Source organism: Cavia porcellus, unplaced genomic scaffold, assembly GCF_034190915.1.
Source record: "Cavia porcellus strain 051 isolate PalLab524CR breed Dunkin Hartley unplaced genomic scaffold, mCavPor4.1 scaffold_1, whole genome shotgun sequence".
In the NCBI taxonomy this organism is placed as follows: domain Eukaryota; kingdom Metazoa; phylum Chordata; class Mammalia; order Rodentia; family Caviidae; genus Cavia; species Cavia porcellus.
In genome coordinates this window covers 69881797-69896977 of record NW_026947484.1, presented here as the reverse complement: position 1 = coordinate 69896977, position 15181 = coordinate 69881797, and the positions used below count along the sequence as shown (strand labels likewise).

The window sequence follows — 15181 nt, the reverse complement described above, 5'->3', positions numbered from 1 at the left end:
GAAGCCCATCTGTTCTCTGGGCTTCATTTTTCTTGTCTGGGAAATGAGTAGGTTGGATTACATAGTCTGTAAGGGCCCTTCAATAGAACATTCTTTGGTACCCAAAAGAAAAACAAAGGTTCTTCTTCACATCTTCTTTTGCCTTCCAATGTTCAGTCCTGTTTTGCCACTTTACGTGATGATAAAGACAGATTTCACCACATCTTTCAGATTCAAATTATCATCAGTGCACGATGGCCATTTCCTCTGAGATGACCTTCCAGCCCCACAGTGACGGAGGGTACAACATTCATGAAGCCAGTGCCCAGAAGTCAGCATCTCTGTTAGGCTCCTTGAAGGGACTCCTTCTGCATGTGCATGAAGGGCAGCTTCCAGTCATCCTGATGGGTTTTCTTCCTAGCTAAGGACTTCCGGAGCTTTGGACCCCTTGTGCTCTCCTTTGCTCCACTGAAAACAGGAGGACCATTGCTGCTGCAGGTCAAAGGGTGGGAGTCCAGCATGAACGACTGCACAGACTGTGGGTTCTCTGGTTCTACGGGCTTTCTTTATAAACCACTAAAACTGCCCTTCTTCTTGCCCTGACAAGAAAGACAGAAGCAGGAGGGAGGAACAGCAAAACTTGGATCTGAATGACTGCTTTCCGGTGTGTGTTTCCTGCTCTTTCCTAAAAGCAGCTTTTGGATCAGGCCCGCAGCTAGAGATGTGTTTGATGTAGACCTCCTCCAGTTCAACCCTTCCTCTGAGCTGACCCTTCTTTCTGTGCCCCCTGGGTAAATAGGGTCAAGAGATAACACTGGGTAATCCATTTCTTCTTCATAGCACTTCTGCATGCAGGAAGAACACTCCTGGAGCTGAGTTCTTGCTCAAAGCTACACAAAAATAAACTCATTAACAATACCTTTACATCTCCGAACCCGGAGCTCACTCAGCATTCCACAGGCGGGCCTAGAAGGACCGTGGCTTGTTATGTTGCACAGCTGTAGCACTTCAGAGAGTGCCTGCCTTCTGCTCAGCTCTCAAAATGTGTCCAAATGTTTGGGACTTGCCGTGTGCCGGAGATGTCAGCACATCACACATGTTCTGGGTACTTTTAGTCCCACATTTGTATGCAATGAATTCTTTCAAATTCTTCCAGAATATAAGCTTGATGTCAGAGGCAAGGAAGCTGAGGCAGGCAGATGACAAGTTTGAATTCAACTGGACAACGTAACAATTTAGGGAGGCTCTGTCTCAAATTTTTTTTAAAACGTCTTTAAAGGCTGGAGTTCTAGCTCAAGGTGAAGCTCTAAGTTCAGTCCTGCAGCACCAGAAACAAATCTTTCAAGATATAAAAGGGTGTATGGTAAATGTGCTGAAGTCCAGAATCTCACTCCTCTTCCTGTTCCTGGCTAGCAGGAAAGCACTTCCTGTTCCTGGTAGGCCGTCTCTTTCCAGTGTCTTCTGACATTCTTGATGCCCATAAAAATGTCTCAAGTACCTTCCTTCATCCTACGGTCAGGTCACAGTAAGGAAATGCAACAGGGTCACAGGTTAGCTACGGCTGAGAACTGCACACATAGTGACAAATCTGATCTTTGAGGCTCAGCTTCATCTCCAGTCTTTAGCTTGAGTCATTGCTGTCTCCAAAAGGAGACAGCGCCTCTTTCACAGCACAGCACCAGGGTGAACAAGAGACAGGACCATGAAGAGCCTCAACTTTTCCAAAAACGTAACACATTCAGGCTGTGACATAAAGACAGAAGATCAATATGAATCCAGATGAGATTTAAAAGGCCCGATTTTCCCAGCACAGCACACGTGCAGCCTCAGGAAGATGAGGAAAAGGGGTTCCCTGCAGGTCCTGGCTTCTCTGCCCTAGCACCTGCTGGACAGAAGCCCCTTCCTCAGCCTCCAGGCTTAGGTACACCAATTTCAAAGTCTTAATATAAGAGTATAAGTCTTGAGAAGAACATAAAACATTTAATTCATACTTTTAGGGTTATATGTTGAAGTGATATTTTAAGTTAATTTGACTATTTTAAGTTACACTAAATATACTGTAAAATTCATTTCATCTCTTTGTTTTTGCTTTTTTACTGTGGCTAATAGAAAATTTTAGATGACACCTGTATTTCTATTGCAAGTTGCTAATCTAAAGTTGAGACAAGAAAAATACTCATGTCTCCTGCCTATTTGAGACATGGTCCCTCTGGCTCCCTCACTCTGTCTGAGTGAAAGCCCTTTACCTAGGAAAAGGAACCAAGCATGTGTTCACCTTTCAGGTGAGAGACTGTGTAGGCTAAGTCTGCAGCCTGAACCGTACAGCTACCTGATTCCAACGTCATAGCCACCAAAGAAACACTCACGTAGAACTAGGAAGAGCTAGAAAGTGTTTCTCAGTTTCATCATTTTTATTATAAGTTCATACGATTTGGAGGGAAAAAGCCAAGTACCTCATGAATACAGTGAAAAACAGTGATGATCAGAATCATGTGTTTGATAAAACAATACAGCAGGGATAATTAGGCTGATTGCACATTTGCTATGCATCCTACGTGGTGCTGAGAGATGCCCAGTAGATCACTGCTTTATCCTCAACACTACAACCTTATTATCCCCCTTTACGAAGAGAAAGTTGAAAATTGAAGTGATTGTGTATCTCGCCCCAGTTTAGCTAGCCTGCAAGGAGGGGAGGAGCCAGAATGTAAACCAAATTAGGCCAATTCCACTACCGGAGCAGTTAAGTCATATGCACTTTCTCCTAAATGTTTGACAGGCTTAGAAAGCGCCCTGTTGTGCGCAGGCACCTGGCCGGTTCTCATCTTCCTATGGGGAATTGCAGGAGGCTGAGCTCAGAAAGATACATGCCAACAGATGCATGCCCTGCTTAACATCCAAGACCATTTCTAGCATACAGACAGCAAAACTGCATTATAACCTGGGAGATAAGCTTGTCTCCAGTGCCAGGTTACTATACAAAAGCTTAAAAGATGGAAAACTTAAACATGGTACACGTTCACATTTGGAATCTCACTTGAAAGGAATCATTTCTGGCTACCCTTATGTTATGAGTACAGATGCAAACAGACACTCACATTGACTCCCAGCATCTACAGCCCACACTGGGTTGTGAAATCAGTGGAAACTACAAAAGCCCCTCTGGTGATGTTCATTGCTTTCTCTGTAAGATCAAAGTAGACCATGCTGTGATTAATAATGGAATGTTTATTCTGAATCTTGCTTATTTTTCTTGCTATGTACTACTTGCTAAATCAGAATTCCTAGCAGAGATATGGGTTCAATTTGATTTTGAAATTAGCATGATTCGTCTAATTAGAACTTGAGGGACTCCTAAGCAGGTGACGTAACTTGTGACCTGAGCCTCCCCGCTCTCCTTTGCACTTGGACAGGCAGGTAGGTATTTGTTTTATACTTTATGAAACCACATGTTCTTTAAAGTCTGACACATGTGTTGTAAAGTTCTTAAATCCTAAGCAAACCATTCAGTGAATTATGCCACTTATTATACCTGGGGACCCACTTTCAGGGCATGCCAGAGGTACCCTCAGGCTTCTCTGCTCAGTGACAAACACACATTAAAATAATTCAGGAGTAGTCAAAATTATAGGAAACAACTGAAAAAAGATCCCAGTGTTTTAAAGTTTAAATCCATACTGAGAAGCATTGCTCTCTCCTGGAATAGCTGTCTACTTCAACTCACGCTTATTGCAAATATGTGTTATGTGGCTGTAGAGAAGAGAGGGGTGAAGGGCAAACGCATGCCCACTGCCTTCAGGAATCCTCTGAGAGGTCAGATTGTCCCAGTCTGTGTGAGCCAAGTGTAGTCTGCCAGTGTACACTGCAAGTCTGCAAGTCCGAAATCCCAAGATTTGTCCATCAGATGAAAAGATCTGTAAATGAGAAAACAGGTTTTGGTATCATTCTTCAGTCATCGAGTTGCAAGTTTATGAATTCATTAGGATTCTTTGGTTACAGAAACAAGAACCAGTTCCAAATAGCTTAAGCAAAAATAAAAATCAACTGAAATAATGGTGAAATAATCATAGAACCTAAAGTGAGAAATTCTGCCCCCATGAGAACAATGAATTGAGTCTTCAGAATCTCCATTCTGTGCTTACCTCTCTTTGGCGATGCTTTCTATTTTAACCTAAGTGTCAGCTTTTGGCTAAACAAAAATCAGAGCCAGAAAGAAATGAAGCAAAGAAGAAAGGAGTGGAAATGGGTGTTTTCAGCCTTAGTTTATGTACCCTCCTTTTATGAGTTTCTTCTACTGTGATCAAATCATTGCTGGCTTCTTGCTTCAGGTCGCAGGGTCTCCCGATGGTCTGAAAGCCCCTCGGCATGCAATCGCTAGTTTTATCCTTTGTGTGTCCCGTTTCTCAGCATCAGTTGTACCAGTTATCAAATTGTGAATTTTCTGCTTAAACCACCCTCTGGGGCAAAGCATAGGATTATCATCTTTTCCCAAATAGCTGTTTCTCATTCTTGTAGATTCCTACAGGTATAAACTAAAGCTTCTTTCTTATGAAAAATGTTTGTCCTAAAATGGAGACGAGTGTGGCACTGGCTTTGGTAACCCTCTGTCTGCCTCTGCGATGAGGATTATGTAAACATGCGGGAATTTTGTTATGCTTTGAAACTGACTACCTCCGCATCTCCAAGTGCTTTGGCATCACCTCCCTGACTGTCTAAAAAGTTGTTGAATCATTAACCGCTGCTGAGACCACGCTGGGCTTCCTTTGAAATGGGCGTCTCTGAGCTGCGGTGCACAACATTAATGAACAATAAGCGATGGCTTGCTGCTTCCTCCCCAGACCGTCCTGGGCTCTGACAAGAGCTGCTGCTGCCTTTGCGCAGTCTCCGGCCCATCTGGCCTCAGAATGACAGGTCCGCACTTCCTACAGCAGAGCTGAGTGGACCGCGTCTCTCAGACAGCCTTTCCGAGAGCTCGGAGGTTGAAGACATGCTTTGCTTTTGTCAGTGCTCTTTGCCGCAGTGGTTTGTGTGTTCTTTAGCCATCCAGCCCATTCTACAGATGAGCAAGTAAGACAGGATCTGAACCCTGTAGACAGGGGCAGAAGTAAGGATGAACAAAACTCTTCACAAAATGCCAGCTTTTTATAGCAAGGAGAAAGAGCCCATATTCTCTTTCCAAATCTAACACCTACTTACCTACTTTTCAGTCTAACAAACAGCTACAGGAGGATTCCAATTATCACTTTACACATTTAATTCCCTATACCATCCCTTCTTCCCTCAAGGAGCCGAAAGATGCTTGAGGAGTTAGAGTACCTAGAATTCTACTTTCTAAATCCCAGTTAATATGAAGAGCAACTTGATTGCTATAAGGAAAAGCAAAATCTTTATATTTTATTTTATTTCAATGAAAGTAAATGGCTAATTATCCCGTGCACTAACATGCAGTATACTGAGACTCGGGATTTGGTGCTTGATTCAAGGGCTAAGCTGAGTTCTTCCCTCCACGTCGCTTGACTGAATATCACAGCCCTGAGGCTTTCTCTCCTTGAAGGAAGTACAAGAGCACAAGTAGACGCATGACACTCACTGTGCGTGTCTCCACTGCCCATCAGGCATCACTGCACAAAGGTTTGTGTGCGCTCAGAGGCAGGGGGTTGTTCCACTCCCCATCCATCTACCTGGCTTGATCAGGAAGCTGAGAGCTTAAGGGACTTGCCCGAGGTCTCACAACTGTAAATGGCAGAGCAAGGGTCCACACCCACCCCGGCTGACTCCAAAGCCCATACTCTCTATCCTAAAACAGCCCTCTCTGTGCAGTGTCTGTGTGCCACAGAGAGTTCACGAATGTCCTTTCCTGTCCCTCACCATATGGTAGAACTAGGCTGGCACAAACTTCCTCTAGACATAATAATGCCCTTGTCTGCTTCCTGTGAGCCAGAGAACTTGACGTGCAGCTAACAGAACTGTCTCAAATATAATGAGTTTACTCTTCACTTTTGAAAGCCAATTGTAAACATATGAGATTTGAATCTCTGCAGCAGTGTTTACCAGAGTCTGTTTCAGGGACCCACAACAGCAGTGTTTGCCCAGAGTTTGTTTCAAACACAGCATCTGCACTCTTCTGAATCTTAGTGAGACTGAATCCCTAGGAGTAGCGTCCAGTAACCTGCATTTTCAGGGAGTGCGCAGGTGTTTCTTCTGCACGCTGAAGATTGATGGTCATTAGAGTGGCATCCAGAAGTTTCGGGAGATTTGCACATCATCAATTCAATGGCAGATGATTGTAGAAAGCTTTCAAAGACCATCCGCATTCAATAGCTATTTCAGGGAGAAATGTAATGTGCAGGAAACATTCCTAAATCGTGGCAGTTTTCTATGTGAGCCAGCTGGTTAAGAAATCTTGAATAATTTTCCAAAAGACTCTGGTTAAGTGGACACATACACTCTTTACCAGAAAGATACAGAAAAGACAGTTTTCCACCTTGGACTCAAAGTGAATCTTTCAGAATGAGTTTCTGATTGTGTTTATATTTGCTTAAAATTCTTTCAAACACTGTAATACAAAGCACATAGGTTCCTGTAATCTGGCCACGTACGTCTCTCTGTAATTATCCCAAATTACACCACTGCCACCCAGCCCTCTGCTACCTTCACCCGCTTCAGCACAGCAAGCACCACAGTGTCTTTGCCTGTGATCCTGGGTGAATCATATCTCCACTCACTCAGTGGCTATGTGTGTCTGCTCTTCCTTTGGAGGTCAGAGTCACTGTCACCTGATCAAGAAAGCCTTCTCCAGCCTGCCACAAGAAGTTGGGACATACTATTAGCTACCCCTGCTGAGCCACCACTCTAGGACTCTCTCCGTGGTTTTTCCGTCTGCTTTTGACAGTGTGGTAACTTTATTCCCATCTGTCTTCACACATAGACTATAAACAAGAACCATAACTGCTTTGTGCATTCTGCTGTCTAGCTGAGGGTGTGCTACATAGTAAACATGCAATTAATCATGGCATATCATGAATGAAAAAAATTTAATTCATAATGTCAAGAGAGACTTGACTCTTAATGTAAAATCTAACATCCATTCTTTAGGCATATTCTGCATTTTTTTTTTCACGTCTCTTTGTCTGTCAATAGCAGTGGAGCTGGGTAGGTTGGAAAGTCTGAGTCCTCAAAGGCCTTTATGTGTTCTAGATTCCTTTTGTTTTTCAGCAGTTCTTAAGCCTGATGCTATTTTTAAATAGCTCAGAACATAGTTTACAGTGATTAGTTGTTAAAAGAAAAATTAATGAAAGAATGGAAATTTCTGCTTTTGAAAAACCACAAAATAATTACTTACTTCCTCTTTTACTTCAAAGGCTGAAATGGATTCTCATTACTGAACAGGAGTAGACAGCGTGATGGGCTTAATTGGTGATGAGACAGGTTTGATTTCATTGCATTTTAACACCCACATGTCTAGTGAATAATACAGCAACTATATGGTGGGCGAGCACCATGCTACCTTCCTTAACATGCTATTGGTGACACTGTGTCTCCTTCCTCACAGAAACCTGATCACAAGGACATTTGTTTAAGCTAATTTTGACACGATGGATTTGAAATGCTCCCAAGTTATAAGTATCTTAAAAGCTAGAATTGTTCATCTCTTAAGAACTATGTAGCATTTAGCAAACTGTGAATCTTTAAAATTATTATAAAGCGTTATCTTCTGGGTATTAACTCAAAAACTTACAGCCTGCTTGAGACATAAATATCTCAAATACCAATTATAAAATGTGTATTCTCTCGCTCATTTTTAAAATGCCTCCATCAGGGAGCTGAGTGTCCAGGGCCTCCAGACTCCTTTCTTGTCTAAGCACATGTTTCACCTCATTCCTGTACTGGAAAACACTTTGAGGGACACAGGTGATTTTAGTGGATTTGAGTGCCATGCAAAACAGGTAATGATGGATTGTACCCCACACAGTTGGTTACACTTGCTGACATTATCACCTTCCAAAGTCAAAATCTAATATCCATGTCTTACGAATCTGTAGGAAATGATGGATCGTAATATTAGCTAACAACTATGCTTCACGCCTACAGCATGCTTAATGCTTTTATGCAAGTTATGACTCAGTCTACACAACAACACTGTTAGGGTGATACTCTCGGACAGCCCACTTTATAAACAGAAAAACAGAGGCAGAAGGTACGTGGCAGCCACACTGGGATTAAGCCACTTTAAAAGCAGGATCCTGACCCAGGCAGCCTGCCCTAGAGCACCGACTGGTAAATATTAGAGCAGACTGCCTCCCATATGACTTTATTTAAGAGCAATGAATCTGGAAGCTTGGTCCTGCTTTCTTTCTTTCTCTTGATTTTTCTCTTAGAAGTTGGGGGTGGGAGTTGTTTTGTTGTAAAGAGACGCTGAAGACGAGCCTGCTTTTATTCTGAACAGTTTTTCCAAAGCCATTTACCTTTATCCGGGACCAGGGAAGACACTGATTCATAAGCCAGAGCACTAATGAGCTTCCATCCCTGTCTCCCTCCCTGTGTCTCCCCTCTGCAGTTAATAGCCAAGATTCCAACCATCACAGCTGTGTGCAACTTGCACGGGGAGAAGCTGCAGGTATTTAAGCAGTCTCATCCAGACATAGTGAATACACTCTTTCCTCCGTTATACAAGGAGCTCTTTAATCCTGACTGTGCCACCGTGTGCAAATGAAGGGGACCGGAGGACTGCCTCACAGTCATGGAATGCGTCTCCATTAGGACAACAGCAATGTGTTTCATGAAGACTTGAGAAAAATGTCACTACTGCAACACTAGGAATGTCCTGCACTTAATAGAATTATTTTTCACCGCTACAGTTTGAAGAATGTAAATATGCACCTGAGTGGGGCTCTTTTGTTTGTTTGTTTTTGAAATGATCATAAATATACAAATATAGGACACTGGGTGTTATCTTTTTTTAATTTTATTCGGGTATGTTTTGAAGACAACTGTTTATAGAATTTTATTGTAGATATATACAAGAACAGAGCGGTACTTTACATGATTACTTTTCCTGTTGATTGTTCAAATATAATTTAAGAAAATTCTACTTAATAGGCTTACCTATTTCTATGTTTTTAGATAGTTGATGCATGTGTAAATTTGTAGCTGTCTTGGAAAGTACTGTGCACGTATGTAATGAGTATATAATATATGAGAATATTATATATGACTATTACTCATACATGCACAAGCACTGTGGCTTGAAATACCATACCTACTAGCGATGGAGGTTCGGTCAGGCTCTCTCTTTTATTTACCTTCTATGTTATCTGTTACTTTTATGTTAGACAATCAGGGTTTTGTTTTTCCAGCCAGAGTTTTCATCTGTAGTCAACAGCAGGATGGTACCAATTCAGACTAAGTGTACAGAGGAATCAATATAATGCATGGCCTTTATTTAAAAATGCTATTTCTATCAATTACATCAAAGCCTTGTCAGGATGGTACATAGTGGAGGAGAAGGGAAGTATTTGGAGCCATTTTCCTGTTTTTAAGAATTGGACTGCTGGGGATTTAGCCTAATGGAATAAGCGCCTGCCTGGCAAGTGCTAGGTCATGAGTTCGATCCCCAATACCAAAAAAAAAAAAAAAAAAAAAAAAAAAAAAAATCCAAAAAAAGAACTGGACTGCAAATAATATTGTAAAAGCCAGGACTTTTATTTTTTTTCAACCAAATAATTCTATATTTTCTATTTTTCACAAAAACACATTAAACCCTTTTTTTCTTTGGATTAGGATTTCCAGTTGTGAAAGAAACTTAACTTTGGTGCTTGTTGTTGTCAACCAAAAAATACAGTCCTGTGGATTATGACCATCAGCATTTTTTTCCTAGTAAAATTAAAATGAAAACTTCAATCAAAACCCAGGGTCCCAGTGCCATTTTATGTAAACATTTCCTCTCTAACTATGTTTTGGCAAATAGGCAGAAATAGAATCATGAAAAATAAAGAAATAATTTCTATATTTATTTTCATTATACATTTGTTAGAAAAAGTGGTGGGAGAAGTGGGACTTTCTGTGTCCTTCTCATCTGGGGCAAATAGTTATTTTCAATTCCAAAACACTCTATTCTAAAAGTACAGCAAAAAATGGATAATTGGAAAAAATATATCTATTCTATGGAATTAATATGCCCCATGCTAACACTATTACCCATGTGGTTTGAAGTTACATCTTCCAGCCACTGTAAGATTGGTCCTAGCAACTTATAAAAGTACAGAACCCATTGGTGACATCCGAATCAGGAAATGTGGACTTTTTTATACCAGCATTTCCTTCTGCATCAGATCTCCAGTGCATTTTAGCATCAGAAAAGCACAAATTCCAAGGCATATGTTCTGCCTGTTTCCTGGAGGCTGATGCCTGTAGTCTTATCTGGCCCAAGGAAGATGATTAAAAAGGAGGTTAGGGGAGACATTGTGTATAAGACAATAAATTACATTCTTGTGTGTGTGTGGCCCAGCTCACACTCATAAAGACCTGTAGACACCACACACACGTGAGTCTACACACACACGCACACACACCCCTACTTTGTAAATTTCAGTCAATGGAGACTGATTTTTTTTCATGTGCTGTGCTCCCCTGAAGTTCATAGTTGAGAGTCACCTCCAAGACACCTCAGAACTCCTGCTTGATGATCAAAACAGTAGGGTTAGTCTTTTTCTTTTAGAAAACGAAGCCTTTTCTCATCTCATGATTGATGAATTCCAAACCACTGGGGAAAAACAAAAAGGCTTTAAAATAATGAATCTCTTTCTCAACTACTGTTATATTCAATTAATTTAACTACATTGAACCAAATTACCTTTGGTTCTAAGAAGACAGCTGTAGACTGCTTATTATGCTGCTACAGGGACTCAATTCTTTTTGGTGTAAATGTCACTCCTGCTAGCTCTTTGTATAAAGAATTAATTCCAAGAGTCATATTTCCTTCTAATGGAAAGATTACTTTACTGATTGCTAGGAAAACAGAGTAATGGAAGGCACTCAATTAAACCAAGCTGTTTCCAAATGCAATGTATGTTTTATGATTGGCTGGTGATAGGCGATGCTTAATGTGTCTACTTGGTGTTTCCCTTCGAGCTTTGAACTTAGGTCCAACTTTGTTTTCATTGTTCTGCTGGCCTGGCGTTTCCCATCACCAGCCTGCAACTCCTGCTCAGTTGCAAAGGGAATCATTTGTGGCCTCCAGTTTACCTTGGAGGATTGAAATTGGCTCAATTGACGAAGGAACAGAGAATTTTTTTCCTCCCTTGTCCCATGGGTGGTGTAGGAAAAAGATTGTTCCCCACACTTGCCTCAGGAGGTACTGGCTTTGAATTAGTGTCATTTCCACTAGTGTAAGCATTTCACGGGTACAGCCTGAACCTTTTGAAGCCAGGGGACAGGAAATAGAGCTGGCAACTGAACCGGAACAGCACAGTGGAAACCAGTATGTCGCTCAGCCACTTTGGTTGAGAAAGACATTTCCAGTTTGGGCTACAGTTGCCAAATTTTCTCCTCAAAAAGATTCAAGTGAAGTTTTTTAAGATAACAAAACCTTAAAAAAAACCTGGCCAGTGACCACTTGAACAGCATGTCAAGGTGTTTTGAAATTTTGATAAGAATAACTTGCTTTCTAGCAGTGCAACCCCAGCACTTAATTCCTTCCCTCCCTCGAGAACTAACAAATGTTCTCAACACATTCACGGAAAGGCATGCGCTGGAAAGAGGGATCCGCATTCCGTGCGTTTCACGCTTTGTAAATGACAATCACTTTAATGTAGATGTTGCACTGTATCCGCTCAGGGATGTTTAATTAAATAAAAAATAAAAAATAAGATACATTGAGAAGGAGGGAAAACAAAACAGGATAATGACAACAAAATGTAAATGGCATGAATTAAAGGTGCCGATGAGAGAACCTCTCTGACAAGGCTTTCAGACCACTGTGTATAAATTCACATCACAAACTGACTCTATTTGGCTAAAAGTTACACATGTGTAAGAACAATTTAGTTTATTTTCTAAAATCTGTTAAGAGCCAAATAATCGAGCTGCCCCATTTAGAGGAATATGCATGTTTAACTCCTAGCAAATCCAAGTTTCCTGTACAAGTCCTGAGGAAGGAAAATACAGAAATCTAACTGGAATTCTGTGAAATTGACAAGGAGGTGAAGCCCTGTGAACTCACATGGGAATACACTGTGGTCTGTAAAAAGAAGGGCAGAGGTTGGAGGAAAAATAGGAGAACAAAGGGATCCCAAATCTAATCTGACTTCCCGTATACATCCCTGCTTCCTAGGACTGGGTCATCTTGTGTCCCTTTTTCTGTGGCTTTTTTACCCCTAAACCAAAAGCGTAGGTTAGAGGTATAGTTTATAAAACACATCCTTTCTGGATTTCCCTTGCTTTAACACTGTCTCTGGAGCTTCAAAGTAAAACAGAAACTACAATGGCCTCTTGGATAATTAGACTTCTTTGGCAGAATGTAAGCGACCCTGAACTGTAAGGAAGTCTGGATATTAACAAGAGACGCCAGGTAGAGAGCAGGTAATTTCCATGCTGACTGGCTTGTTCAACACCTAACTTTGTAGCAGTCGAGCCAAACTGGAGAAAAGGGAAAAAGCTGAGCATCAGCGCCTGCCGTCTACACTGATATTTGTATCGGGCTTGCATGCAAAAACCATTCTTGTGTCTGAAGGACAACCTAAAACTTACCAGTGTGTTTTCCAAAACACGTTAGATGCAAATGTCAGTGTCATTCGAGGAAAATTTCTGCTGCATTTGGAAATTAGAAGAAATACTTTTTACCTCTTTCTTTTCTTCTCTAAACTTTTGTTTCCCATGAATTTACTGCAATGGGTGGTAAATTCAGGCGAGGACGCCTGTACCCAACAGAAGCAGCCTCCAGTAGGACAGCTACACTTTAAAATGCATGTCTGCAGTGATCCTTTCTAAAGGAGAGAGAAAACCCACCATCTGCTCTACATAAGATGCTATTAAATGTTCTGTTTGCAAATGTTGGTCGCAGTGGTTTGTAGGAGACCACAGGGTCTCTCAAGAATGAGTTAACAGCCTTTTTTAACAACAGGACCAGAGGTTATGTTCATTTAAAGCTGAGGGTAAAAATTCAAAAAAGTAAAAGGGCCACGGCGTAGGTACGGATGAGGGAGACAGTGCAGTGGGAAATGCCCCACCTGGAACGGATTGTTTCAGCTTCTGAATTTTATAAAAATCCTGCAAGCTGTGAGTGGCGGCAGGTGATTTAGAGATACCACACCAACTCATCTCTGAACAGAAGGGGGTCTCGTGGGTTGCCAGCTTCTGACCTCTGGCTTAAATCAAAAATCAAACTTAGGACCCTGTTCAGCTGGAGCAAGCCTAGGGAGACTCAACCAAGAATGGCACTGTGGGAATTACACTAAGACAGGGAAGAAAGGGGATTTACCCTTCTGATTCACTCTGTGGTTTCCATGTTTAATGATCGCTATTCACTTACAGATACTTACAGTCAGGGGCCAGCTGAACACCTTAGCAGTCTGAGAATGCAGACAGGTCAGTGTAGCGCTGGCTGCTCCGGAATGCTTTTATTTGTCTTGTCTGAACTCCCATCATCAGAGAGCCAGGAGGCTAGGTTTCTTGCCACTTTTCTCTGAAAGTCAAGTGTACAACTTCTGTGGTTTTGCGTCTCAACCTGTGTCTTTAACTATGTGGCTTCAGTACCTGTGATGAGTTCTTCCTCTCCCATAGTTGTACGTATCTGAAGACTTTCTTCTGCAATCCTGATAGCACAGTCCTTCCCCATTCTCAAGTGCAGACCATGGGTTCCTCTGCAGCACAGGGGGGTTGTCTGTTTGTGCACTGTTTTCCGAAGCTGCTGAAAGTCCTCCAAAGTAAATTGGCCCCAGTGATCTTTGCCTCCCACATGACCACAAGCACGACCTCCAGTGGGTCACAGAAAGCAGCTCCATTTTGGTTCTCAGGACCAAAAATAAAGCACTGGAATATAATGAGCCCAGTTCAGGGAAACACACAGTACCTGCACCCGACTGGGTAACGCAATCCTTACATTCGACTACGTCCTCCAGCCCCGTGCCTCAGTCACAGTGACACAAAGACCCAGGAGAGGCTGAAAGCCACAGAGCCCACATCCAAACACAGTACCGTCTGCTTCACACGAGAATGCAAATTACACCCACAGAAAACTGAGTATGTATTGTAGAAATGTAGAGGAAAAATAAAAATATTTTTTCAAATGTAATTACTTTTAATATATGCTTGTGAAAGGTCTGATACAATGTACGCTGTCTCTGTAATTTTTGCTGTACATAACTGGAGACAGTGGATACACTGATTTTTCTATGTCTCTGTTTAAGCATAAGACTTTGTAACAATTTTTTTAGAGGAGAAAAACAAAAAGAGCAAATATGTACTTGCTTCCTTTCCGAATGTTCCGTACTTCTCAGTTTTTTAATGGAAATCGGCTGTAACAGTGTAAGCACCCTGACAGGTCGTTGGTGTTAAGTGTGTGCTTTTTGTAATACTACTGAGAAAAGGACAAGGCTGTCAATTATCTCTGCTCCAAAGAATTTGTACTGCAGATTGGCTTAGGAACCGCCAACTCTTATCTGAACTGAACAATATGAAAAAAAAAAAAAAAGTTAGAAGAAAAATGTTGTCAAAGTCATCTTTCCTAGTAACAAATGGCTTTGTCCAAATCCTTTCTGCATGGATTAGCTTAAGGAAAACAAACTCCACTTTCTGATGAGCAAAATATTTTTGTACATGTTTATTTCTTATTAATAACCTGAGGTCAGACCATGAATTCGCTGAAGCCATAACTGACCTTCACCAAATAAATGTTGTAAAGAACCTGGGGGAGGGAAGGGGAGAGACTGAGAGGGAGGAAGATCTAAGGTGTCGTGAGTATAGCAACACGGGCAGGAGCAGGTCCCATGAAACTGATGCTTTTCCTGCATCCCACATAGGACTTTAAAAGGCTAGTATTTTATGATGAGCGATTTATAAGAAAAAAAAAGATATTTAGATTTAAAGTGAGACTTTCCAATATTTTTGAAATCCCTGACAATGCTTCCTTGCTTTTAGGATTGAGAGAAACGATTTTCGTATACTTCCAACATTCAGATTTAATGTTTTTACCTTAGCTCCAGCCCAC

At 41.5% G+C, this 15181-nt stretch overlaps 1 protein-coding gene across 2 annotated transcripts in view; it reads left to right on the top strand.

Annotated features, from left to right (window-relative positions):
* The window catches only part of Rorb (RAR related orphan receptor B), a 179345-nt gene extending 164566 nt beyond the window's left edge, over positions 1-14779 (top strand). For both annotated transcript variants that reach the window (XM_013155009.3, XM_063249712.1), the window contains exon 10: positions 8534-14779. In XM_013155009.3, the coding sequence (XP_013010463.2) occupies positions 8534-8689 (156 nt within the window). In that variant the 3' untranslated portion in view covers positions 8690-14779. The remainder of the gene's footprint in view (positions 1-8533) is intronic.
* The last annotated feature ends 402 nt before the right edge of the window (positions 14780-15181 follow it).